Source organism: Drosophila melanogaster, chromosome 3L, assembly GCF_000001215.4.
Source record: "Drosophila melanogaster chromosome 3L".
NCBI lineage: Eukaryota > Metazoa > Arthropoda > Insecta > Diptera > Drosophilidae > Drosophila > Drosophila melanogaster.
The window spans coordinates 23,090,029-23,116,596 of NT_037436.4; the positions used below are offsets into that span (position 1 = coordinate 23,090,029).

Consider the following 26,568-nt stretch of genomic DNA (forward strand, 5'->3'; position numbering starts at 1 on the left):
ATCTTGAGGCACGAAGTGCGGACACAAGCACTCAACAATCATTGCCTTATTAATTTTTCACACACCGCAAGATGAATACTCTAATGACAAATATTCTTATATAAAGTCATTTTTGAAATTTATTTTGTGATATGTACATAGATTTGGCTATTTCCAATCTATTTTCAAATAATAATAACGTTAACGCAATGCAAAACAAGAATTTTTCGCATGGTGCCAATTGATCAAAAATAATATAGATTTAAAGTCAAAGAACTTCTAAGGTGAAGGGCATATTTTGTCAAATTTACAATCCATAAGCATACGTGTGCACACATCCAGTTGTCTGCTATCACTGTATGCTTAGAAAAGACCTGTTCGCTGTAGCGCTCTCCGCTCTCTCGCTCTCTTACAAAAATTCGAGAGAGCCTGGAGCCACCTCTAGAGCCACGGCAAAAAAATCGTGTGCCAAAAAATCGTATGGCGTTACGCATCTTGTTATTCTAGTGTCTTTGGTTTGAGCTTATCGGATGAGTAGATCGTCTTTTGAATCATGACCATACAGAAACCATATAATCCACATGAATCGTTCCAAATAGTATAGGCGGCTTAATTTCTAGGTAGTTATAGTCTCCTTCGCGTCTACCTTCAGGTTGTTTGTTGAATGTTTTTATGTAGCCGTTTCGGAAATTTGCGCACTTAAGAAAACTAGAAAGGTTAGTGAAGCGACCAATCATTTTGTCCGTACCCATGAGTCGGGCTTTATCATGACATTCGTTAGGGATGTGAAATCTGAGTTGTTTCGGTACAACCCACAAAAGCTTATCGTTGTATTTGCTATATAAGCATCCCCCTTCTATTTTACATAGTCATCGATTTCTATCTTTCTTGCGGACTGTAATTTTTCCACAATACAAGGTATTTTCTTTTCATAGCCTCATCGATTATTGTCATGGATATTTTTAAGTCAGCGATGTTCATCTCGTACTCTGGTTCATGTGTAGCTCGGCTCATCGCGTCCACATGTTTAATGCGAGTGCCAGGATGCCTAGCCCATACCGGGCTAATCTTGTGATGAGTTCGCATTTTTCCATCGTTGTACGTAATGCGCTGCAATCAAATATAATATTTAAATCATTTCAACGGCTCTACAACGGCAAGAGCTTCTATTTAATATTTTTCTATTTTTGCTTTCGAAATACGCTGTTGACCAACTAGGGGAGTATGCGATTGGTAGCAACTGGTCATTATCCAGCTGTAGCATGACAATGCGTCTTACTTGCTGCTCCTATCCGAACTTTACATATTTGCGGAGTAGCTTTTATAGCAGTTCGGCGGTGAGCCAATAGAAAATTACAGCTAGGGCCTAGGAATTTGCGGACTTCGGTGATGATCTTTGGTTTCGGAAATTTTACTATGGCATTTGTCTTTATTTCTCATGGCCTAACACAACTGGCGTGTAACTGATGTCTTAGAAAACTGATGGTGTCATTAAAAAGTTTGCATTTATCGATGCTTAACATTAAGCCACATTCGCTTAATGCGCCTAACACCCGTGACCATTTGGGAGTAATCTCATGGAAAGAGTTGATGCCAACGAGGACGTCGTCCATGTAATGCCTTTTGCGCCTATTTTTGTATTTCATCTGGGGCAATTAAAGTCCGAACGGCATTCTCATCGTTACGAATACGGCGAAGATTCTGCTTTCCGGATCGATTGCCATTTGATAATACCCGCTGTTTAGATCGAGCGAACTTAAATATCGAATTTTATTGCCTTTTGGAGTCGTTCTTCGATATTTTTTGTCAGCAAATTTAAAGGCGTTATATGACGTTTATGGTATTATGGTAGTTTTCAAGAACAAAAGCCATAGTTTAATGCTCCACTTTGAAGTAGGGACGCTTCCGGCTTACTGTTGTTTTCGGTGTGTGGATGAACTTTATTGCATGTCGTACATCTGTAGCGTTTTTGCGTCATTAGGCACTCACTCAATTATATGTCCCAACTCCTGGTAGTTGTAGCATTTAATTCTCTTTTTGCACGTTGTACCCGTCTTTGTTTCATTATCCGTTGTTGCTTCTTGATCCGCACGTTTTAAAACCGAATCGTCAGTGACGTTACCTCGATGCATAGAGTACGCAATTGCTTCATCGTCGCTCCTTTGGACGAAGTCTAGTAGCCTCCGGCTTAACTAGAGGTCGAACCTAATTCAAATGCTGCGGATAACTGTTTGCTTAGCCTGGTGCATTTGTTTCATTTCGAGTTGTAATTACAAACGTTACAAACGTTTCCTAGATGTAGCAGGGTGTGGTGCTTAGATTCGCATGAACGGCAATTGCTGGAGTTGCACTGCCTCATTTGCCCAGTCTGAAGGCAATCTACTCTGAGTCGATTAACTGGGGTCAGGTTTTAAAAGCTCTGGCAAATATATATTTAACGTCCGGAATCATTTCAAGAAGGGCGGGGACCTACGCAAATCAGATTTTTTGTTACTTGCCACCTGATTGCCTGGCGCATAGCTTGCCATGGCGAGCTCCACATTCTGGATCGCTGCTCCAGAATGATGCCATGGATTCCCATGCTTGGAATTGAATTCTTAAAGATGCTTCTCCCATCTAGCATTGGATGAAGTACAGCAATTTTATATTGCCACAACGGTCATTTTAGGGACAGGACAAATCTATAAATAAATATCTTTGCGCGAGACTAAACTTTCAAACTCAGCTGCCATTTCTGATCTGATTTGCATTTCATGCTCACCGCCATATTACCAATCCTCTCCGCCTTGGGTCATTCGACATAATTTTGGCCATTTGATAATTCCGGAGCGAAACGGTACTACATTAACGGCCAGATCGCCTAACTGGATTCCCAAAGGTCGGCGGCTTCCTTATGATGCTACCATCGATAAGGCCAGAATGGCTATCTATTATCGTCGTGAACATAGAATAAAAGTCCAGCCAGTTAGCTTTGCCTTCAGCGAACAGTGAAAGAAATGGCGTCAGCGAAGCTTGAGTGCGGATGCAGCTTTTGCTAGGCACGCTTTAATATCTCCGCCCGAATTTAATACAGAGCTTGATACGAGCCCACACACGTTCCACTATATTACAATGTTTGTGCTTGTTTGAAGAGGCATGAAATCAAATAGGAATTTATATTGCAACATTATGTGGGTATTCTTCAAATACAATTTAAGTTGGATACTTTTAGAGCGCCCGTTTTGAAATGTAGATCACGCTCGTATATTTTGAAACTGTCTTTGGTTAATTGGTTTCCAAAGAAATTAGAGACTCAAAAAATAAATTCCAAATTACTGGGTAATAAAATGTTTCCGAATCGACAGAGAATACCTACAATCGTGTTGTTGCTTGAGATTGTAAAAAGATGTATAAAATTGTATATAATTATGTATATAGAAACGCAATAAAAACGAGAAAAGGAGTACCCATTCTAGTCGGACCCGTATTACCTTCAATTTGCTTTTAATCTAATTAACCTTTTCTACACGCTTAAAACAATCTTTCTTTTTTTCTTTCTACGAAAGCAAATCTGCTGCTGCGAAATAATAAAGTTAAAACAATACAAAGGGCATTCTGAGCTTCCTACCAAAAAGCAACGCATATATATATGTGCTCAGGAAATGGTAATTTTGTATATTGTTTCTGAGTTACGAAACTTTAAGTGACATTTTATTTCAATGTGTTATTAAGCATAAACATCACGCTGAGCTTTTTCCCATGCGGCAATCGGGCCATGCTCTGGGCGGTATTTCACATTGCAACCATCAGGCTCAAGGCGGTTGTCATCGCGAAGTTCTTCATAACGCTCACGTTCGTATTTGGTGAATCCCCACTTCTTTGAAACATAGATCTAAAAATATATTTAAGAAAAACATTGTTTTACAAAATCTGTTTTCTTAGTTTTTCGTAATTTCTGTAAACCATCTTAAGTTCGTGCGCACCGAAGCTTAAAAATTTAAACAAATGTACCTAATGGACCAAAATACGATTTTCCAAAACCGTCTTCAAAATTCTTTACCTGCACGAACCATAGTCGTAGTCTTACCAAATGACCGCTAACGGACTAAAGAATAAACATCCTTTAATGCTTTTTTTATACCTACTAGGAGAGTTTAGCGGAAACGGAAATAATTAAGTTAAGAAAAATAGTAGGAAGTATCGAGTGGTTATCAGCTTGCAACAAAGACCTAAGCGTATGCTCGACAAGCGCGGAAGATTCCACATTTCTCCTTTTTATCCCTAGCGAAATGCATTAAATTTTTGTCGAGGGTCTTGCGGGTTACACTAGCAATCATAAAATCTTTGCCTTAGTTAACGCCGATTTCGACGTGTTACCCAAAATCTTGTCACCAATTTGAACGAAAATAAGAAGTTTAAGATTCAACACTTTTTTCTTTTAAATGAGGTATATAGTTATAAATAATTTATAATACTATTTTAAAGTTCTTTAGATATTGATTTAGGTTCGCTAGTAATATTATTTTTAGCTCATTCCCAACAAATTAACTGTGGCGATATTAGAATAGCCTCGCCCATGACATGAAATAAAAGCGATTACTAATTTTCCATGTGGTTTGTTCAGACTTCGATGTTTGAAAAAATGGGTTAATATACTATTGGGTTAAATACTATTGTAAGTGACTCGCTATACTTGCCTTTTGACGTCCAGGGAACTTAAACTTAGCACGCCGCAAAGCTTCAATAACTTGAGCCTTGTAACGATCGCTAGAGCGGACAGACATAATGGGTTGACCAATACGAACTCGAGCAACCGTGCCCTGCGGTTTTCCAAACGCTCCTCGCATTCCAGTTTGAAGCCTAGTGCAAAAGAGGTCATAAGAATACAGTAGTTAACACAGATATGAAATATTATTTACCTATCAGCTCCAGCGCACGACAACATTTTGTTGATGCGAATGACGTGGAATGGATGCAGGCGCATTCTGATGTGGAACTGGTCCTTACCGCAGTACTTCACCAAGTACTTGTTGCAACAAATGCGTCCAGCTTCCAAAGCTTCACTACTCAGCTGTTCGTATTCATCAGAAACCAAATGAACACACAGGGGAAAATCCTCAACTGTAGCTTTTTTTCTTCCCAAATCAAATATACGAATTTTTGGATCAGGGACACCACGGCAAAACCGAGATTTAGGGTACGGCTTATTTTTGCAATAGCGGTAGCTGGAGGATGAAATAAGAGTTTTACTAAACGGACAGTTCATACAAAATTACTGATTTGCTTACCATCTAGCTGGTCGTCGGCCCATTTCGACTCCTGAAAAATAAAACAAATAAATAAAATATATGCTAACATCACAGCACAAAACAGAAACTTGGTAAGATAATATAAACTTCTATAAACATGAAACATATTAGATTTCCAAAGATCATTTACCGCTCACTAACCTCTTCCAACGAAGCACACGAGAAAAGGAAGACACGAACACCGGAAGCACAAAAGGTTTCGTCGCAAACCGATAATCATGTACTTGAGATAAGTGTTTTCCTTTGTTTTGAAACAATTTGAAATCAAAACTGAATTGCTTTATATGTTGTTCTCACTAAAATCTACATACTGTAAAATATGTATGTGTTCGTGTTCTTCGATACATTTTTATTGGAATAAAAAATATTTTTGGCGATTAAACGTCAAAGCTAAAAAACTACAACTAAATAAGTAAATTAGAATCTTACCTCAACCATAAGCACACCTTATGTTTTTCAACCCAGATTTGTGCTTATCATAACTAAGTCATTGGTATTCGGGCAGATAAATATAACAGTAACATTTACAAAAATTCACATTATATATATTACACTTCATGGTTTTGTATTTTAGCCATTTTCAGCAGTCATTTCGAACGGACCGCTAAGAGTTGTTACTATCCTAGAATAAAGTTACAAAGATTTATATGTTATAAGCAGCAGAAACATTGAGCTTACAATTGTATTGCTTCATTTATTATAGACCCAAACTCAGATAATCCGAATCAGACTAGGTGGCCAATCTCGTTTTGGATATCCAAAGTAGGAATGAGAGTATTTTCTGAGGCACACCAGATATTTTACGTAGTAACATAATCGGCAAAAGGCTGGAATGGTCTAGTCTTTTAACTGAACATTTCGAAGGCAGCTTACAGAATTGGATATCAAAGATTTTTTATTAATTTTTCTGTAATTTACAGACAGACAGAAAACAGACAGTAATAGTAGTCTCTTCCAATTGGCCTATCGACTAATTCACTTTGTGAATTTGAAATCAGGTCTATTGTTCTTATAAAAACCAAATGGCGCTGGATGTCAGATTGCATTTCAAATGTTTAAATAATGCTCTGCTTTCATTGTGATCAATATGAATGCCAAATCTCGAACTCCTCGACTAGATGCATACCCAAATCATAACCGACATTTTGCTAAACTTGACGGTTGCGGTTCTCCAGCGCAGTTAGCGCCTTACGCCACATTCTGTTGGGTCCATCGTCGTATAACACATCATCTTGGTTTCGTCGCAGAAAATTACGTTATTCCAGTAATCTTCTGGCTGATGTTGCATTTCGATAGCGAAAGTAAGCCGCTTTTCGATGTTAATTGTCGGCAGCATCGGTTTTTTTCTTGCTACCCGTGAGTGGTACTTATGACGGAGTATGGCTTGGCGCACTGTTTCGTGTCACACATCCAGATCGCAGCCCTCCTTAAGCTAATTAGCAACAGTTCTTAAAGATATTTGCGGATTTTCATAAATTTTTCGCATAGTAACTCGGTTTGAACGGTTGGAAATTTTATTTTTACGTCCTGTTCCACATTTTGATTCCAATCTGCCCTCGTTTTTGTGCGATTAATTACGTTATAAATTGTTCCCCGCGATGCAGAAAACATTTCTGACAATTCCGTGACAGATTTTCCCAAATGGTGATTATAAACTCAATCTTCTGCCAGGCATTTCTAAATTTCTCAAAACTAACTGGAGCAAAGATCACTTCACTTTCTCAACCAAATGCAACGAGTATAAAGAAATATGTAAATGACGATTCTGTACCGTTTAGTTATCGAAATTTCTCGGAATAGGAGCAAAATTGAAAACAAAAGAATTCCTTGACAGTGTCAAATCTATGCAAACTTGGTTTCAGTTGTTTTTCTTGTTCATTGTCAATAGTTTTGTTATTTTTTTTTCACATATTGATAAAAAACATATAAATAAATAGTTATCAATAAAAATAAATTCATGCCTTTTAATAAAAGGCCTTTATATTTTTGCATTGAAAGTCAAATATACAATTTATTTTCATTGTGCAAACAATTTCTTGACAAACTGTATGTACATTTTCTTTCACTGAAGTAATATTTTTGATCGCCATAGTAAAAAGGACACGAAGAATTTAAACTAACCGTACTCACAATAAGAAAATGACGAAAACAATAGAAGCAGACAGAGAAGGGCGAAAAGGTGTGGTTTATTTATTACGTTTCTGTCCAGTTGCATTTCCAATTCTTAATCGTCAAGATCGTAATTTTTTGTTGTTGTTATGCAGAAAAAGAAGCACTTAGTAATACTTATTTCCTTTGATACCTTCCGTACTTCCGACTGGGATTTTCAAGCTTACCGTTATCTGAACAGAAGAACAACGGAAAAACTATCTTGGTATAATCTGCAAAGTAAAACAAAATGCAGAACAAAATAAGTTTAAAATTACTGCAGATCAGTCAAAGTTCAGCAACGATGGCACGTGGTAAGCATATTTGCACCGAAATCAGAGTATTGATATATATAATATAATATAATATAATATAATAATTCTATAATATATATAGAATATATATACAGTTTGTCAAAAAACTGTTTACACACTGTGAACTCTTTACACAAAACACATTTAGTGTTTTGTTTAATTTATTTAGTTTAATCCTAAATTTTTAAATTATTTTATTAAAATTTTAAAAGTTTTGGTATGTAGTATGTTCCCCATTGGCTTTAGCTACAAGTTGAAGCCTTTTTTTCATGGATTGGACAAGTTTTTGCAGGTCATATTCAAACGGGATCTTTTCACAATCTTCGACTATTACAGTCATACGCTGTTGTTGTGTTTTAGGTCCCTTTTTGCCACCTTCTTCGTTAAGTAGGTCCACAAATTTTCAATGGGGTTCAGATCAGGACTCTGAGGGGGCGTATCGATCACTTTACCACAGTTATAAGGGCGCCAGGTGCGTACATTGCACTCTTTATGTTTCTGATCATGTCCTCTTAAAATATAAAATTTGGCTTGTTGTTGCTAACTAGACCAAATTTTTCTGCACTGGCCTTCAAATTTGTTTTTTAAAATTCCTAGATATTGCACGGCATTTATTGTGCTCTCAATTAAGGCTAGTTTTCCCACTCCACGGCTGGTGATACAGCCCCAAACCATTAGTGACATTTTTCCAAATTTTATCGTTAGAATGGTATTTTGTTTTTCTAGCGCACTCAACGGTTTGCGCCATACTCTGCTTGGCCCGTCGTTATAAAAGAGCATCATATTTGTTTCGTCACAAAATATGACGTCATCCCAGTACTCTTCCGCATGATCCATCATGCTCACAGCGAATGATCGACGCTTTTCAATATTGGCATCTGATAGCAAAGGGTTTTTCCTTGCAACTCTTGAAGAGTACCTATGGCGTAGGATGACTTGGCGCACAGTTTCGTGTGACACAGTTAGGTGACATTCTTGCCTGATATCCAGAGCAAGTGCTCTGACCGAGATTCGGGGGTTCGCAATCACTATTCGCATAATAAAGCGGTCTACACGCTTTTTAATATTAATTTTCCGCCCACCACCACTCTTAGGTTCAAGCCTGCCCTCTTTTTCCGAGCCTTTTAAAACATTGTAGACGGTCTTACGGGATACAGGAAACATTTATACTAATTCTGGAAAAGATTTTCCCAACTGGTGGTTATAGTTTATTAATTGGGTAACTTCAAAAGTTAATCTCTTTCCAGGCATTTTATTAAATTTAATAATTCGCTTTAAGCACGTTTGATCAGCAAAATTTAACAAGCAAAGTCAACAAATTTCAATAGAAGCGTTGTAAAAAGCAATGCAAAGCCAAAAATAACGGAAAAATCGAGTTCGTTCTAAGAAAAAGAACAAAACAAAGTAGGAAAACAAAATGTGTAAAGAGTTTCTTGACAGTCTCAAAAGTGTGTAAACTTGGAATTTGTTGTTTATTTTCTTGTATATTTAATATTTTTAATTTGTTTTTTGATTTATAAGTAAAATAAATATTGTTTAATTATATTTTATAAAAAAAAATGCGTTTAATTAAGAAAAAAAACCCTTAATTTTTAGCTTTAAAGTCAAAAATTCAACTTATTTTACAGTGTGTAAACAGTTTCTTGACAAACTGTATATATTCTATAATTCTAACCACAGATTTCAATAATCGTATGTTATTGTTTTTATAAACAAATGTAATCTATCAGTGTTTCCCCGACAGAAATAAAATAATAATAGACCCTAAATAAATTCCTAACTAATTTTATAAAATAGCTGGATCAGTTTCACTTCCATCGTTTCTGACATAAGGATGATTTTTTGATCTATCTTGACTACCTACTGTTTTGTTATGCAGTAAAATAGACGGCGGTTAAGCTAACCTTCTTAAAATATGAAAAATTTTCTCCGTAACCACGTACACTGGTTTTTTTTTTACTAAGACGTGAGTATTATTACTCTTGTCATTAAATGGCATTAAATTAACATGTATATGCGGATTTTGCGTTACAGCGTATTTTCTCAAGAGCATGAAATCAGTGAAATATATCAATAATTGTATATATGTTGTGGAAAGTCTTTGAAATTTTTTATGCATGTACATAAATAGGTACATATGGGGCCATTCTGAATCATGCCGTCATGAAGCCGGTGAACTCGTCTAAAGTTTTTTCTGAATTTTAGAGTGGTTGTCATTATGATATTCGTGTGTATTTTTAACATTGGCGTATGTACTCGTTTTTACTAATAATTTGTTCAGTAGCGAATGTATTCATTGAAATATAACATTGCATACACATGGATTTATGTATGCACATATATTTTATATACACTTTTGTATATACCAAGGGTTTATTTATGTAAATGATTTCGCATAATATATGTATTAATAAATATCTAAGTATTTATATAAAAGCAAATTTAAAATTTATTTTCATTAGTATACCTGCTTATTATATAAATTAGTGCAAAACTGTGAGGAACATACCCGGCATACACTGTGGATATCATACGAGACGGAGAAATCTTTTAAAATACTTTGGCAAGCCAGCTTATAACAATCAATCTTCAAAAATTGGGTACGTTTTTATCCATATTTATACTTAGGCACGTGCATTGATTGAATTCCACTGAATTCCAACAGTATTTGCGTGGAAAATATGTATGTCTGCAAGAACCGCCTTTTTGCAAGCGCGGCGCAAACCATCGATTAAACTCTTTTGGTTGCTCTATAACTTAATAAATTCATGCTGAAAAATATTAATTAAGTGCACACGATTAAGAAACCCACATGTTTGTACTTCTTACATTATTTGTTTTGCAGCTTTTTAATATAATACATTCTTCCTAAATTATTTTAATTAAAACATTTATAATAATCGTAAGACAGACTTTTAGCTGATTATAGAATTAGGGTAAAAGTCTTTCAAACAAAAACACCACGTATCGAGGTAAAGAGCCATCAACGCTCGCAACTGCAACATACAAGGTGTTTAATTTCAACTTTTGTCAAGAATAATAAATTACTTTCCAATAAATTATTATTATTCTTTAATTGACTTATGGGCACGATATATCAAAATAATAATTGCCATAATAGCCCTAGAGTCTTGCCAAATAAGTGAATTTTGTAGTCAAATGTAAAATACGTTTTCGTGCCAAAGTTTAAAATCAGGAACATATGAAAAATCGTTCGTAATACGATCGTAAAAAATTTTTTTTAACTCGATGTATTTTAGTTTGATATTATCAATTGCAAAAGGACACTTAATTCCTCTGCAGTCGGGACTTTAAAACAAGACAACAAGTGAAAAAAGGTAGTACAATTTTTGGTGATCATCTAAAGTTATAATATTTATCGAAATAGCTTTTCCACTAAACACAACTTAAGTCTTCATGAATCCGAAAGTGGGTGTTTTTGTTGCTAAAAAACCTTCAAACATTTATTTATTTGACTCGTGTTACACTTTGATTACAATCACCGTTGTGTGATTCTTCTCAACTCGGTGAATGCGTGAACGATATCTGCATATATTCGGAATTTTAACAACTCATAAAACCTTGTTCATCTTAACGTTCTAGCATCCATAGTTACCGAGAACTAGGCGTTCTTAAGTACGTAGGAATAAGGAATAATCCTGATCGAAAATATCAGGGGTTCCACAAAAACTATAGGTGAAGTTGGACAGGTTTTGGAATGGATTAAAAAATTATAAACCGTGACACAGAACTCCGAGTGTTATTTATTTTTTTGCACTTCACGCTAACGGTTGTATCCATTTGAAAAATAAAGACGACTCGGTTTTGCTAGGCTACTTTTTGAGACAAATTTATAAATATTAGTAATATATTGATTATTTTTCTTCTTGCTTCTTTGGTACGCATCTGATCCAGCATATCATATATATATCATTTATCTAAATTATTAATTTAAACAAAGTTTTAGATACAATTATCGCGTTTGAAGGTGGAAAGTCTCATTATCTTTAGATCAACATTTCGAGCGAAAGAACTTTGTTTTGTTTTCGTTTGGAGAGTTGCAGAGCTGCTAGATGACGGAAGTACAATAACCTACAAATGATTTTGCAAATGAAATTGCATATGCAGAAAGAAATTTGTAACATTTGTAAAACTTCATTTACCTCGAATAATGTTAGTGGTTACAGTTGATTTTGTTTATTATTACTCAATTTTCTTTCTATGTTAAGACGATTAAAATTTGGCATTTTGCGTTACTGATATAACGATATTTAAGCTGTTTCGGAAATGTGTTATGCTATGAAGAGGTGTAGACATGTGTTTCCGATTGCTTCTGATTAAATACGTTTTCGTTTTACTTTCAGATTGTTGTACAATAATAATATTGTTAGGACCACCAACCGACTGAGAACGGAATCAGCTCACATAAACTTACTGCTACAACCCGAAAAAAATTTTAACAAGGAGGCAGAAAGGAACGTTTTGTTGAGAAAAATGACACTTCCTAGTGCGGCTCGCGTGTACACAGATGTCAATGCGCACAAACCGGATGAATATTGGGACTATGAAAATTATGTGGTTGATTGGGGCAATCAAGACGATTATCAGTTGGTCCGTAAATTAGGCCGTGGAAAGTATTCTGAGGTCTTCGAGGCCATTAATATTACGACCACGGAAAAGTGCGTTGTTAAAATTCTGAAACCTGTTAAAAAAAAGAAGATAAAGCGTGAAATCAAAATTTTGGAGAACTTGCGTGGAGGAACTAATATAATAACACTTTTAGCCGTTGTCAAGGACCCAGTTTCTCGAACACCAGCGTTGATTTTTGAGCACGTCAACAACACAGATTTCAAGCAACTTTACCAAACATTAACTGATTATGAGATTCGTTACTACTTGTTTGAGCTTCTTAAGGCACTTGACTACTGCCACAGCATGGGAATAATGCATCGTGATGTAAAGCCCCACAATGTTATGATAGATCACGAAAATCGAAAATTGCGCCTTATAGATTGGGGACTTGCCGAATTTTACCATCCTGGTCAAGAATATAATGTTCGTGTGGCTTCGAGATACTTTAAAGGTCCCGAATTACTGGTAGATTACCAGATGTATGATTACTCACTGGATATGTGGTCACTAGGTTGTATGTTGGCGTCGATGATATTCCGAAAAGAGCCATTTTTCCACGGACATGATAACTATGATCAATTGGTACGCATTGCCAAGGTGCTGGGCACCGAAGAACTCTACGCATATTTGGATAAATACAATATTGACCTCGATCCAAGATTTCACGACATTCTACAGCGTCACTCACGAAAGCGATGGGAAAGATTTGTCCATTCTGACAACCAACATCTAGTTTCTCCTGAAGCACTAGACTTTCTTGATAAACTTTTACGCTATGATCACGTTGATCGACTCACAGCTCGCGAAGCAATGGCCCATCCATATTTCTTACCTATTGTCAATGGTCAAATGAATCCCAATAATCAGCAATAAGAAGTTTTTTCATTTTGATGAATACTGTAATTCGAGTTTGGGATAGAAGCCATTTAACAATATGATAATTATGCAAAAAAAAAATATAAAATCCGAAGAAAAATAAAATAACTTAAGCTACTGTCTTAAAAATGACTTCAACTGTTCGTTAAGGGATTAAACAGAGAAATCGAATAAATTCCTCACAGTATAACATCTAATTGACTATAATTTTTTAAGTGGGAATGATAATACAATATTTTTGTATAATACTCGCAAACTTTATTTATAAAAAAAAAAAATATACAAAAATATAGATACATGCGAAATAAAAGAAAATTGAACCATGAATAAGTGAACAGCAAGTTCTAATTCATTTGGTGTACCCGTTACTCGTAGAGTAAAAGCAAAGACACTAGGATAACAAGATGCGTAGCGGCATATGATTTTTTTGTGCTGGCTTCAGGGTCTCTGGAATTTTTGTGCAAGAGCCAGAGAGCGACGAGCTCTACAGCCAGCCGCTCTCTCCGCATACAGGGACATCCGACCACTGTACGTGTGCACATGTATGCTCATGCATTGTAAATCTTTCAAAATGAAGTAAAGAGCAACTTTACATCTTCTTGGGCATTAAATCTATATTATTTTTTATTAATTGGCACCATGTTTCTTGTTTTGCATTGTCTTAACGTGATTATTAATAATACATAATAAATTACAAAAATGACTGTATTGGATTAATTGGATATTAGAATATGTTAGCTTGTGACGTGTGAAAATTATAATTGAATTAATCTTAGGTTCCTATTTCCGCACGTCGTGCCTCAAAAAATTAATTTTGAAATAAACATGTTGAACCTTATAATTTATTTAAAAAAGTATTTTTTAAAATGTACTTTCTTTTTTTTTGGACAATTTATGTTTATGTAAATTACAAAAGTTATAATAGTAATTCCAGATGTAAACTTTATTTAAATACTTGAAATAATGATAAAATTAATTTTATTAATGTCCCCTGTTGACATTTGTCGTCAGTGCCATAGTATATATTAATAATTATAAACATAAATGTGAACATGTAAACGGTAGATTTTTAATTAAAAACATTTACAAAAGTAATGGTCAATGCAATAATTTTTAAATAATATTTTAGTAGACCATATGGCAACGAAATTGAAAAACTAAATATTTAACTTCCTTTCTCAGATCAAAATTGATTTCGGCCTGAAAATCGTCTTCTTGCACAAGTACGCAAACATACACACTTACTCGCTTATTGTTTTAACACAGAAAAGCAAAAGTATTCTATTTTTTAAAAAAGTGACAGTAAATTGCAAAACCAATATATTGCCGTTACGCATCTTGCTATTCCAAAGTCTTTGGTAAAAGCAAAAAAAAAAATTTTCATTGTATGATTATTGTAATTTTATTTGTATGAACTCGGCCCATGTCTCCCATTACTTGTTGGAAATGAACCACTTCAAGGCCATGCCCGTTACTAGTTCCGGCATCGCTCTTGGGATCTGGTTGATGTCGAGTCGATAAGTCATTGCTTACCTCTTAACCTGTTCCAGGAACTCCAACGGCTTCTCGTTCCCGTCGTAACGAAAACTCCATTCTCGCACCTGTTTTGCCTCCTTTGCGTAGTCCTGCTGTGCTGGTCTTGCGGTATCGCGCCTATCACGGCTTGCTTCCCGCCGCTTCCATCTTCCGCGGCTGCCGGCGTTCCTGTCCGATTTCCTGCCTTTCGGACCTGCTTCCGCTGGCCTCCGCTTTGCTAGCGAAGTCGAGACTCCTCACCAGGCCTTCTACGCCGAAGTCTCACTTCTGCAGCCGGTCTCCTTTCGAATTCCTTTTCTAGAGCTTCCAGAATTGCGACTGATTGTGTCTCATCTGTGGTCTGGTCGATGAACTTGGACAATGTCTTCCGTATCTCTTCGACCAAACCTTCCAGCTTAATCCCGAGTGCACTTGGTATGGCGGGAAAGTCATCCTTCTTTAAGCTGTACGACCAAGACTTCCCCATCTTCCTCAATTTTCCTTTTGACCGAACAATCACGTTTGGGCGCCAGATGTAACGAACTGATTTTCTATTTCTGCTCGCGTTTTGATTCGTGTGCGTTATGCGTTATGATTCGTGTGATTGCCCGACAAAGGCAAAGCAGATGGTTCTTATTATAGTCGATTTATTCTACAATCTTATGGCTGACTCCTCCGGTGTTCTCGCTGCTACTGCGGCGTTTCTCCTGCAACGCCTTGCCTTCGTTGTTCTGTATATTCCTTGACATCGGACGACGTGTCGGCCCGGCCGGGATTGGGATGTTATGGGGCAAAGTATATCGTCCACAGGCGAGGCAATGCTCGGATTGGGACCACCTTTGCTGACCACTGACTCCACTGACCCTTTCAGACACGCCAGGTCCTTCTCCTCCACTCCCAGAATAACCCTTCACGTCTCGTCACGTGCGTCCTCTTTCGAGTCTAAGGTCCAGAGCGGTACCGTTAGTTCACGGTGCGTCTTCTTTGTGCATGCACCGTTACCGGTCGACCTCTTCGCCCTTGGACAGTCCAAGGTTCAGCACGGTACCGTTAGTTCACGGTCTGTCCGTTTACGATATTTGTGGGGAGTTTTAAGACCCCTCACAGCACGCTAAACGCGATCGCCTTGTTTACGTTACGCGAACGCAGAAAACTGTCGACCGGGTCTTCACCACAATCCCGACAAATTCCTTACTACTTTGTAGAGGTTTTCGTGAGTAGGTATGTAGTAGTAGTATAAGGTCCACGTTCTCCTCTCTTTATTTAATGATTTTGCTTACATTTTTAAGGGCTATCGAGCAAGCCGAGTAGCCACCAGAGCTTGTGTCAATGTACATATATTTTTTTCTCTCTTTTTATTTACAATCTGTCTTAAAAAAGTATGACAATAAGTAGATTTTATAATTAATCTTAAATTAACAGAGGCAGTAGTTATTCATTAATCCCTACTACAAACACTGTCGGGGAGATCTAGCACATGAAATCTTCTGACGTTGTTATTATTATTTACCAAACTTAAGGCTTAGTTATTTTCATGTGTTCTTAGTCTGTCTATATATTTTTTAATATGTTTTGCTATTTCTTCTTTAACATAGGGGATTCCTAAGTTTTTATGGATACTTGCCTTTGAAATATAAAATGGAGCATTAACAATTTGTCTTAATATTTTTGATTGGTAGCGTTGTAGAATCTTAATATTTTAGTTGCTGGCAGTACCATAAAGCTGTATGCTTTGTATAAACGGACTTTATTTTCCAGAGTGGTTGCAGATTTTCGGCCTAGCAACCAGGTCATCTTCAAACTTTTTTGATTTAGGTGCTGGCGCTTTGCTTTTATGTGTTTTTTCCACGTTAGTCTGCGATCGAGGTGCACGCCAAGGGATTGCTGATCCATTAAATGACACTTCTGGCAGTCACCTCTTCTTAATGCAAAAGTTATTTTCCAAAGAAGAAACCTGCTTTCTTTCAATGAGGCGTAGCTCTGCTTGCAGAAGTTGTGAGGCTTCCTCTTTAGATGAGCTGGTAGCTAATATAGCTGTATCATCCGCGTATGTTGCCACAGTGCAGGTATTTGTTACCGGCATATCTGCCGTGTACAGGGTGTATAAGACAGGTCCTAAGACGCTTCCTTGTGGGACTCTAGCTTTTATAAAGTGCAAGGGCGAGTATTCATTTTTTTTGTTTCACATAAAATTGTCTATTGGTTAAGTATGACTTTAATAATAAAAAATATGGTGCAGGTAACCACTTTTTGATTTTATATAATAAGCCATCATGTCAGACTCGATCAAACGCTTGTTGAACGTCGAGAAATGTTGCAGTGCAGTTCATTTAAATACATTCTCTTTAAAATTATTTTTTCAAAAACTTTAGAATATATTGACAACAAACTAATAGGACGGTACGATGTCATTTCATTTTCTGCCTTGTTTGGTTTAAGGATCATTATAATTTCTGCACATCAACTCTTAACATCGCATTAAATATAAACGTTAGAAATCGTACACACTTTGGTGGTAGATTTTTCAATGTTATGCCATTTATTGTGTCCCAACCTGGAGCCTTTTTACTATTCAGCCATTTAATTTCTGATGAAACTTCATTAATACTTATTTTACGAATGGGTAAGCAGGGTGACTCGAGAAAGTTATCTACTTCTCTTTCTGTTTGCGGGTTATCAATATCATTTGGCTGAAATACAGAGTGCAGGTGTTGAGAAAATGCTTTGGCTTGTTCATCATCAGATCTACACCATTCGCCATTACAGTTTCGGACTACTGTGTTTCTTTTTGCAGGTCGCTTGAGATATTTGGTTGCTCTCCATAAATTATGTTCGTGGTTACAAGAATGTGGGTCTAGATTTCTGAGATATTCAGCGAGAGATTCATTTCTTAAAGTTGACAGTAGTTTTTTGAGATCAGATGCAGCTTTGTTATACGATCTTTTGTCGGCAGGGTAGAGAGTTTCTTGCCATCTTTTACGCAAATTTCTCTTGAGTTGTATTTGTTGTCGGATTTCAGCTGAGAGATAGAGCTTATTTGATTGTGAGTTTCTGGCTGGTAGCTTCTTACATATATAGCTTGCTTTATGGATCTTGTTTGTGAGTAACTCCACAGCATGGTCTATCTCCTCTCCTGATTTTAGCGAGATGTCCAGACTGATAGCTGTTTCCAGATAACTTTTAAATGCATTGATATCTGTATTTGCAGAAATTACTACATATGTACAACTTATATTCCCTCATATATGGAAGGAGTCCTTTGTGATTCCTCTTCATAAAAAAGGTAGCAAACTGGATGCAAGCAATTACAGAGGAATCTCTAAATTGTTGGCTATCCCAAAACTTTTTGAAAATGTTATCAGTCCTCATTTGCAACACCTTTGTAGATCAATCATATGTCAACACGGTTTTATGAAACGCAGATCAACAACCACTAACCTCTTGGAGCTAACTTCTTTCGTAATACAGGGTTTCAAAAATAATCTTCAAACAGATGTCATCTACACTGATATTAGTAAAGCATTTGATTCTGTTAATCATTACCTTCTAATAAGAAAACTTGAGCATTTAGGTTTCCCTGTTGATCTTCTAAATTGGATTTCAAGCTATCTGAATTGTAGGACACAACAAGTCCTCTTTCAAAATTCTTCAAAATAAGAAAAAAATGAATTCTTCATTCATCAACGACCTCCCCTTAATAATAAAACATTCGCGTGTACTTATGTACTCAGACGATGTTAAATTATGCCTCCAGTACAAGGACACTTCGTGCCATTCGACTTAAAATCCGATCTAGTGCCGTGATAACGTATTAGACTTAAATGGCTCCAAGTGTAAAGTCATGACCAACCCAATACTCACGACTTACACTCTAAGTGGGTGCTCTTTGGACAGAATAACACGGGTTGATGATCTTGGTGTTCTTCTGGACCCTAAACTAAAATTTTCTGACCATATTTCGTCTATTGTCAATAAGGCCAGGGGTGTGCTTGGTTTTATAAAAAGGTCTTCTAAGGAATTTGATGATCCTTACTTGACTAAAACCTTATTTATTTCGTTAGTCCGTCCGATTCTCGAGTACGGATCACCTGTTTGGAGTCCACAATACGCAGTCCACTCGGACCGCATTGAATCGGTCCAAAAAAACTTCTTACTTTTTGCCTTGCGGCACCTAAATTGGGATGGAAACCGTATATTACCTCCTTATTCCAGTAGACTACTTTTAATTAATTTACCGTCCCTGGCTAACCGTAGAACTATGCTTGGAACAGTCTTTATTTGTAAGCTTATTCGTGGGGATGTTGAGAGTCCTGATTTGATTAGTCGGCTTAACTTCTCGGTTCCAAGTAGATTCACTAGAAACCATATACCCCTTATCTTAAATCATTGTAGATCTAATTATGATTTGCATGACCCTCACAGAGTTTTATGTGACTATAATAGATTTTATCCTATTATCTGTAATCTTGACTCTCTGCCGCTCTTAAAGCAATCGATTTTAACTTTTTTATTACATAATTAGATCCTACTAACACAAAGATTTAATAGAGTTATTTTACATTATATTCATTTCCTCGTTTTTGTTCCCTTTTCTATATCGCGTCTATCTTCTCGCGAATCGAGCCGTACGATACACGGCAGCGCCCCTCGGTCGGTTGGGCGGGAGGTGTGGCCGTGGGACCCGTGCGAAAAAATATATATAGAAAGCGAGAGTCATACATAAACGAAGCCTGGTCGCATGTCCTGAATGCTGACGCAGCATTTGTTACAGTGCCGTCGCTTGGACGGCGGATCGGCATTCTTGCCTGTTCGTATTTCGGTTATCATAAGCATTGCAACAAAATGTGCACCGTTTGAAAAAACCCTTTGACTGGGATTATAATTCTAATTCAGTTGTCTAACTTAAAAAGTGGAAGTGGAACTAGAAAACTAAAAACAAATACAAAACATTAACTCTAAAGGCAACTAGTAATTAAAACCAACATATAAAATTCTACGTAAGTTAAGTTAATAAGTGAAATAAAAAAAAAAAAAAAAAAAACAACACAAACATACAACAGAGAAAGAAATCTACAATAACAATGGCACAACCATAATGCCAATTGAGCGTGATCCAGAAACCGTCTACACCTTCATAAGCAGATTGGAATATGTGATTTCACGTTCATCCAAAATGGTATTGAAATAATAAGGGACTCCGGGAGACAGGATGATATTATAAGTAGCCCTCGACATGGCGAGCCGTATTAGGCCCAGAGCCTAGGCTCACCAAGGACTGGAACACGAGGATCGCGAAGGAAAAACCCGACAAACCCGAGAGACAGGAAAAGCCAAGAGAGCAGCTGCTCGCACACCCCATTTCCCAACACAGCAAACATTGTACTGCTACAGAGCCTCCTCAGTCAGACACCGCATCAACCTGCGTGACTTAGTCCGAGCGAGACATCCCTGAATCCCCCCTCCGCAACTCGATGAGAAGCCCCCGAAAATCAAGCAATTTGGTGCCCGACGGAGGCTTCCTCAAGATGGAGTCGAAACCGTCCTGGCCCCTTGCCACCAGAGTCGCCTTCCAAAGAGAGCGCCGAGCTGCAAAATCGAGTTTGCAGCAACACCGAAAATTTAACTTCTTTTAAACGGAGGTGGGACCTGGGCCAAATAGTTAGCCGCAATGGCTTAATGGTGTGCCCGCAAAAGATTCGGATGGTTTTCAACTGGCAACCAATGTCGCATATGTACCAAAGCGGAACAAACTGAGTGTCATGTTCTTACAAGTCCAGCCAGTCGATATTGCCCCTATGCATGAGAAGGATCCTGCTCTAGCGGTGATCCTGCAGTGAATAAAAGCAAGAGAGCGACCGACAAGATCCCAGACATGGAGTGAAAGTCCCGAAACTGAAGCGTATTGGCATTTGCTTGAGCGGCTCTACTTGGACTAGGGTCTTCTAATGATTAAGACCAAACGGCGGATGCCCCTCAGTGATACTGCGAATAAGAACAAGAACATCAAGAACACAGTCTAAGACACGCTATTTTTAGATTGGACAAATCGCTGATGTGATCCTCTGGCGCGCACGCTGCACCGTATGCAATCCCAGAAGAGGACCTACTACAGTTCATCGTTTTAGGTGCGAAGGACTTGCGATTGACATTTTTTTGTTTTTCGCACGGGTCCCACGGCCACACCTCCCGCCCAACCGACCGAGGGGCGCTGCCGTGTATCGTACGGCTCGATTCGCGAGAAGATAGACGCTTATATCGCGTCTAAAAGATCGCGTCTTAAAAGAGAACAGAAACGAGAAATTAAATATAATATAAGATAACTATACTTGGTCCTTTGCCTACTACTGCGCACGGGAACCGCTATATTGCGGTGGTCATGTGCTACGTCACCAAATGCCCAGAGTGCTTAGCTATGCCCAACCAGGCATCGAAAACGGTAGCCCGAGCGCTCGTAAATAAAGCTTTATGTCGCTACGGAGCTCCCTTCCTCCTCCACTCGGATCGATGACGTAACTTTGAGTCAGAGATAATTCAAGCTTGCCTCCGCTTGCTCAACGTGAAAAACACACTCACGACGCCGCTACACGCTCAATTGTACGAAATGATTGAGAGGTTTAACCGGACCCTTCTGGACTACTTGACCACGCGACTGGAACCAACCGTGTTTTTACCATCGCTTTTGATGGTGGGACAAGATCTCCGGTTCCCAAACGAGTTTCTGTACGGTCGACCATCCCCAGGTCTGGAAAGCTACCCGGCTTTAGTGGAGCAATTGCAGACCACCGACTGACGCCAGAAGTCGGACGCCAAAACCTAATGGCAGCCCACCCAGTAAAATTCTTTTATTTTAACGGAAACCACCTAGGCTAGCCCCCCCTTCCAGTGGGCTAACCCGGTGGCACCCCTATAAGTGACGGGGAAAACAAAGAACTCAGACTGCACGGACGCCTGGTCCCTCTGGACTCTCTTATAACTGTTTTTCTACTCTTCCCCCTTCTCATTCGCCACTTGTTGCCGAGAATAAAGTTTAACTCCTGGCAAGTGGCAGTGACGGGAACGTGAACAGCACACCGGTTGGGTTTTCCGTAGCGCAGTCGGTACTCCCTAGGCCGACGAAACGTTAGACTCACCAAGGACAGAAACATGAGAATCGAGAAGGATTAACCCGAGATCCCCAGCAGGTTGCCAACATGAAACTTAGATGCATAATTCGCCCGTTCTCCAGCCCGTGTGCATCTCTGGTCGTCCTGGTAAGGAAGAAGGACGGCTCCGTCCGGTTCTGTGTGGATAACCGATGTCAAACGACGTCACCGTAAAGGACTATTACCCCCTGCCAAGTATTGAAGACTAGAAATCAAATGAGAAGTGCGATCCTTCATAGGACTCTGTTCGTATTACCGCAACTTCATTTCGGACTTCGCCACCATAGCTCGGCCACTGCATGAGCTAACGGAAGCAAAACGCACCTTCGCATGGTAACCAACGGTTCACGATGACTTCGATACGCCTAAAATCAAACTCACGACGCCAGCTCAGGTTCCCCGTCCCGGAGGACCGCCAAGAGCGTGTACTGGAATATTACAGCAAATCGTTTAGTGCGGCGAAACGCAACTACTGTGTACTGGGTAACGTGGCACCGATCACTGAACGCCTCCAGGAGCGACACGGACACGACGAAGCCCTTTCTCGCCGCTTAGATCTGCCTAACCAAACAGCGGAAACTGTAGTCCAAAACACGGATATACTCTCCGATTTGTAGGGTGGGACGATGTCCCAGTCCCTATGTCAGTGACGCGCATGAATGGATTAACGACGGACGTGTTTTCGTTGCGCTCGTGGACATAGTGCGAAGAACTTTGTTTTCCGTATTTGGAAGTATACGAATAATTAATTTAGTGTTCCGTGGAAGTGGTGCGCAAATTTTCGCGAATTAAAAACAAGCGGTTTGGAAGTAATTGACAATAAATTATTGGAAATTTTCCACTCCGCACGTGTTGAGCGGCGAGCTTGCGGGTGAGCTTTTCGAACAGCTGAGAGAAGCTTATTGGTGGTAGTCACCGCCAATGTGTCTTGGGACAGCTTAGTGCACTCTACCAATAGGTGGAGCTATCACCATAGCAACTAGCCCGTGTCAGCGAGCATACGATTGCTGGACTCGTCAAAAGGAGGAGCCACCATCGGAGCAACGCCGATGGAGAGCGACAGCAGTGTGAGTGCCTTGAGCGGAAGCAGTGCCTCAAAGGTGTCAAGACGAGGCAGGCGTAGAGGCCATCTGGCCTCCAAGAGCTCGGCGCCAACGCAGGCGAAGCTGGTTGCCCTGGCCTCGAATGGAGTGCCAGAACCCGTTGGTGTGCTGGAGGAGGCGTTTTCATCGCTGGAGGATGCCCGGGCGGCTACGTCAAGCGCTGCCAACGATGCTGCCCCCCCCCCGCTGCTGCCACCGCTGTTGATCACACTGTTGCCCCTGATGTTTCCACTGCTGCTAAAATCGCTGCCACCACTGCCACCGCTGCCACCGCTGCCGCCCGTGCTGGGCAAGCAGCCATGATGGCAGAGCTGTCGGCCACCCAGCGCATGGTGCGAAACAGTTTCCGCAGCCTAGGAGGCGTAGACACGGAAGAGCTCTCGTGTGCCATCAGCCGCTATGATGAGCTGGTGATGGCATTAATGCTCCGGTGTGGAGAACTGGAGACGCGGCTCGCTATGCCACCACCGCCGCCGCCGCCGCCGCCGTCCAATGCGAACACTACTGCCGCCAATGCTCCCCAGATGCCTCAGGTTGCACCCATCGCTGCCCCGCGGACCACCAAGGTTCGTGAGACGTGGTCAGCGGTGGTGAAGTGCGACGACCCTGCGCTATCGGGGAAAGCCATAGCCGAAAAGGTGCGGACGATGGTTGCACCCTCCCTCGGAGTCAGAGTACACGAGGTACGTGAGCTCCGTCGAGGTGGTGGTGCGATCATTCGTACTCCTTCGGTTGGAGAGCTGCAGAAGGTGATGGCATCGAAAAGATTCGCAGAACTTGGACTGAATGTGGCACGGAACGCGGCCGAGAAGCCGAAGGTCATAGTCTATGACGTCGACACAGCCATCGGCCCAGAAGAGTTCATGCAGGAGCTTCACGAGAACAACTTCGACAGTGAAATGACTCTGGCCCAGTTCAAAAAGTCGGTGCACCTGGTGACCAAGGCGTGGTCGGCTACTGACGGTGCCACCGTAAACGTGACGCTAGAGGTAGACGACCGGGCGATGGCGAAACTTGATGTAGGACGTGTCTACATTAAGTGGTTTTCGTTCCGATGCCGATCGCAAGTCCGCACCTATGCCTGCCACAGATGTGTGGGTTTCGACCACAAGGTTAGTGAATGCAGGCAGAAGGAGAGTGTTTGCCGCCAGTGCGGGCAACAAGGCCACACCGCGGCAAAGTGCCAAAACCCGGTGGACTGCCGGAACCGCCGTCACAGAGGGCAACCTTCGGGGCATTATATGCTCTCGAATGCTTGCCCGATATACGGAGCGTTGTTAGCGAGGGTGCAAGCTAGACACTAATGTTTAGCTTCATCCAAGCGAACTGTGGCCGAGGCAGAGCTGCGACCATCGAGCTCGGAGTCCGACTAAGGAGATCGGAGTCAATGTTTGCTCTGGTGCAGGAGCCGTATCTTGGCGGGGATGAAATGGATGTGCTGCCTGAAGGAATGAGGGTTTTCACCGACCGGCGAGGGAAGGCAGCCATCCTAGTGGATCATCAGGAAGCCATCTGCATGCCAGTGGAAACTCTCACCACAGATTATGGCGTATGTCTGGTCGTTAAAGGGAGTTTTGGCTCAATCTTCCTTTGCGCCGCATACTGCCAGTTCGATGCACCTCTGGAACCATACCTCCGGTACATGGATGCGGTCCTGCTGCAGGCCAGCAGAACCCCCGCAATCCTGGGCCTCGACGCGAATGCAGTGTCCCCCATGTGGCTTAGCAAACTCTCTCGTCATGCCGAGGGGCAAGCTAACTACAGACGGGGTGAGCTGCTGTCTGAGTGGATGCTGGAGGCAAGAGTCGCCGCCCTAAACCAGTCAACAGAGGTGTACACGTTCGATAATCACAGAGCGACTAGTGATATCGACGTGACAATCGTCAATGAAGCAGCATCTATGTGGGCCACATATGAGTGGAGAGTGGACGAGTGGGAATTGAGTGACCACAACATCATTACTGTTGTGGCCGAACCAACTACCGCGCGCGCAGTTGAGAGCATAGCTCCTGTGCCGTCCTGGAACTTCTCCAATGCACGTTGGCGATTGTTCAAGGAGGAAATGGTGAGTAGAATAGCCGAACTTCCGGAAAACTTTTCAGAGTCGCCGTTGGACCAGCAAGTTTCGACCCTGCGCAGTATAGTACATAGTGTATGTGATATTGCGCTGGGAAGGAAGTTGACTCGATCGCCCAGCAGGAGAGCACGTTGGTGGACTGCCGACCTCTGCGCTGCAAGGCGCGAAGTCCGAAGACTTCGTCGCCTGCTTCAAGATGGAAGGCGTCGAGATGACGATGCCGCTGTAGAGCTTGTAGTGGTCGAGCTGAGGCGTGCCTCAGCCTACTACAAAAAGCTCATTGAAAGGGCGAAGATGGATGACTGGAAACGCTTCGTGGGAGATCATTCCGACGACCCATGGGGGCGCGTCTACAAGATTTGCCGAGGTCGCAGGAAGTGCACGGAGATTGGGTGCCTCCGCGTGAATGGCGAGCTGATCACTGATTGGGGTGACTGCGCACGAGTGCTCCTCCGCAATTTTTTCCCAGTTGCGGAGTCCGAAGCACCGATTGCCATCGCGGAGGAAGTCCCACCGGCCCTCGAAGTATTCGAGGTTGATACATGTGTTGCCCGGCTGAAGAGCAGGCGCTCTCCCGGGTTGGACGGCATCAATGGCACTATCTGCAAGGCAGTCTGGCGCGCCATACCCGAGCACCTAGCATCATTGTTTTCCCGATGCATCCGATTGGGATACTTTCCAGCCGAGTGGAAGTGCCCACGAGTTGTCTCGTTGCTCAAAGGGCCAGATAAGGACAAGTGTGAGCCCTCCTCATACAGAGGAATATGCTTGCTACCAGTCTTTGGAAAGGTGCTCGAGGCCATCATGGTGAATCGTGTGAGAGAAGTTCTTCCGGAAGGCTGCAGATGGCAATTTGGATTTCGCCAAGGACGATGTGTGGAGGATGCTTGGAGGCACGTGAAGAGCAGTGTTGGCGCCAGCCCGGCGCAATACGTGCTCGGCACATTCGTGGACTTCAAAGGAGCATTCGACAACGTCGAATGGAGTGCTGCACTCAGCCGACTAGCCGACTTGGGATGCCGGGAAATGGGCTTGTGGCAGAGCTTTTTCTCCGGCCGAAGAGCAGTGATCCGAAGCAGTTCCGGTACTGTGGAGGTACCGGTAACTAGAGGCTGCCCGCAGGGATCAATCAGCGGCCCATTTATCTGGGACATACTGATGGATGTACTGCTTCAGCGTCTCCAGCCGTATTGCCAGCTGAGTGCATACGTGGATGACTTGCTGCTTCTCGTCGAGGGAAATTCCCGAGCTGTGCTAGAGGAAAAAGGAGCGCAACTAATGTCCATCGTAGAAACGTGGGGAGCGGAAGTTGGCGTTGCCGTCTCGACCAGCAAGACGGTAATCATGCTGCTGAAAGGTGCCTTGAGACGTGCGCCTACGGTGAGGTTTGCTGGAGCGAACCTTCCGTATGTGCGTAGCTGTCGGTACCTTGGCATCACGGTCAGTGAAGGAATGAAATTCCTCACGCACATAGCTTCGCTTCGCCAGCGGATG

At 40.9% G+C, this 26,568-nt stretch overlaps 2 protein-coding genes across 10 annotated transcripts, besides 11 other annotated features; one reads left to right on the forward strand and one right to left on the reverse strand.

Annotated features, from left to right (window-relative positions):
- Window positions 1-494: part of a mobile genetic element that runs on past the window's edge.
- Window positions 495-2,476: 1,982 nt separating this feature from the next.
- Window positions 2,477-2,965: a mobile genetic element.
- Window positions 2,966-3,161: 196 nt separating this feature from the next.
- On the reverse strand, window positions 3,162-5,443 carry RpL10 (Ribosomal protein L10). 3 transcript variants are annotated; one of them, NM_001275304.1, is made up of 5 exons: window positions 5,409-5,443; window positions 5,247-5,277; window positions 4,878-5,183; window positions 4,656-4,818; window positions 3,162-3,850 (listed from the first exon to the last, which is right to left on the reverse strand). In NM_001275304.1, the coding sequence occupies exons 2-5, from the start codon at window positions 5,267-5,269 to the stop codon at window positions 3,686-3,688; spliced, it is 657 nt and encodes a 218-aa protein (NP_001262233.1). In that variant the 5' UTR covers window positions 5,270-5,277; window positions 5,409-5,443; the 3' UTR covers window positions 3,162-3,685. The 3 variants fall into 3 exon arrangements, with proteins under 3 accessions (NP_001262233.1, NP_651954.3, NP_730773.4); NM_143697.5 differs by having other exon boundaries at window positions 3,608-3,850; NM_168984.5 differs by having other exon boundaries at window positions 3,608-3,850; window positions 5,398-5,443.
- An 809-nt stretch (window positions 5,444-6,252) lies between these two features.
- Window positions 6,253-7,314: a mobile genetic element.
- On the forward strand, window positions 7,044-13,432 carry CkIIalpha (casein kinase IIalpha). 7 transcript variants are annotated; one of them, NM_001300224.1, is made up of 4 exons: window positions 7,044-7,446; window positions 7,532-7,729; window positions 10,217-10,329; window positions 12,094-13,432. In NM_001300224.1, the coding sequence occupies exon 4, from the start codon at window positions 12,224-12,226 to the stop codon at window positions 13,232-13,234; it is 1,011 nt and encodes a 336-aa protein (NP_001287153.1). In that variant the 5' UTR covers window positions 7,044-7,446; window positions 7,532-7,729; window positions 10,217-10,329; window positions 12,094-12,223; the 3' UTR covers window positions 13,235-13,432. The 7 variants fall into 7 exon arrangements, with proteins under 7 accessions (NP_001287153.1, NP_001036624.1, NP_524918.1 ...); NM_001043159.3 differs by lacking the exon at window positions 7,044-7,446 and having other exon boundaries at window positions 7,601-7,729; NM_080179.5 differs by lacking the exons at window positions 7,044-7,446; window positions 7,532-7,729 and adding an exon at window positions 9,612-9,695 and having other exon boundaries at window positions 10,192-10,329.
- Window positions 7,822-9,383: a mobile genetic element.
- A 188-nt stretch (window positions 13,433-13,620) lies between the features above and the next one.
- Window positions 13,621-14,595: a mobile genetic element.
- Window positions 14,596-15,693: 1,098 nt separating this feature from the next.
- Window positions 15,694-15,856: a mobile genetic element.
- Window positions 15,857-16,104: 248 nt separating this feature from the next.
- Window positions 16,105-17,968: a mobile genetic element.
- Window positions 17,969-17,985: 17 nt separating this feature from the next.
- Window positions 17,986-19,446: a mobile genetic element.
- Window positions 19,447-19,610: 164 nt separating this feature from the next.
- Window positions 19,611-19,914: a mobile genetic element.
- Window positions 19,915-20,908: 994 nt separating this feature from the next.
- Window positions 20,909-21,002: a mobile genetic element.
- A 1,563-nt stretch (window positions 21,003-22,565) lies between these two features.
- Window positions 22,566-26,568: part of a mobile genetic element that runs on past the window's edge.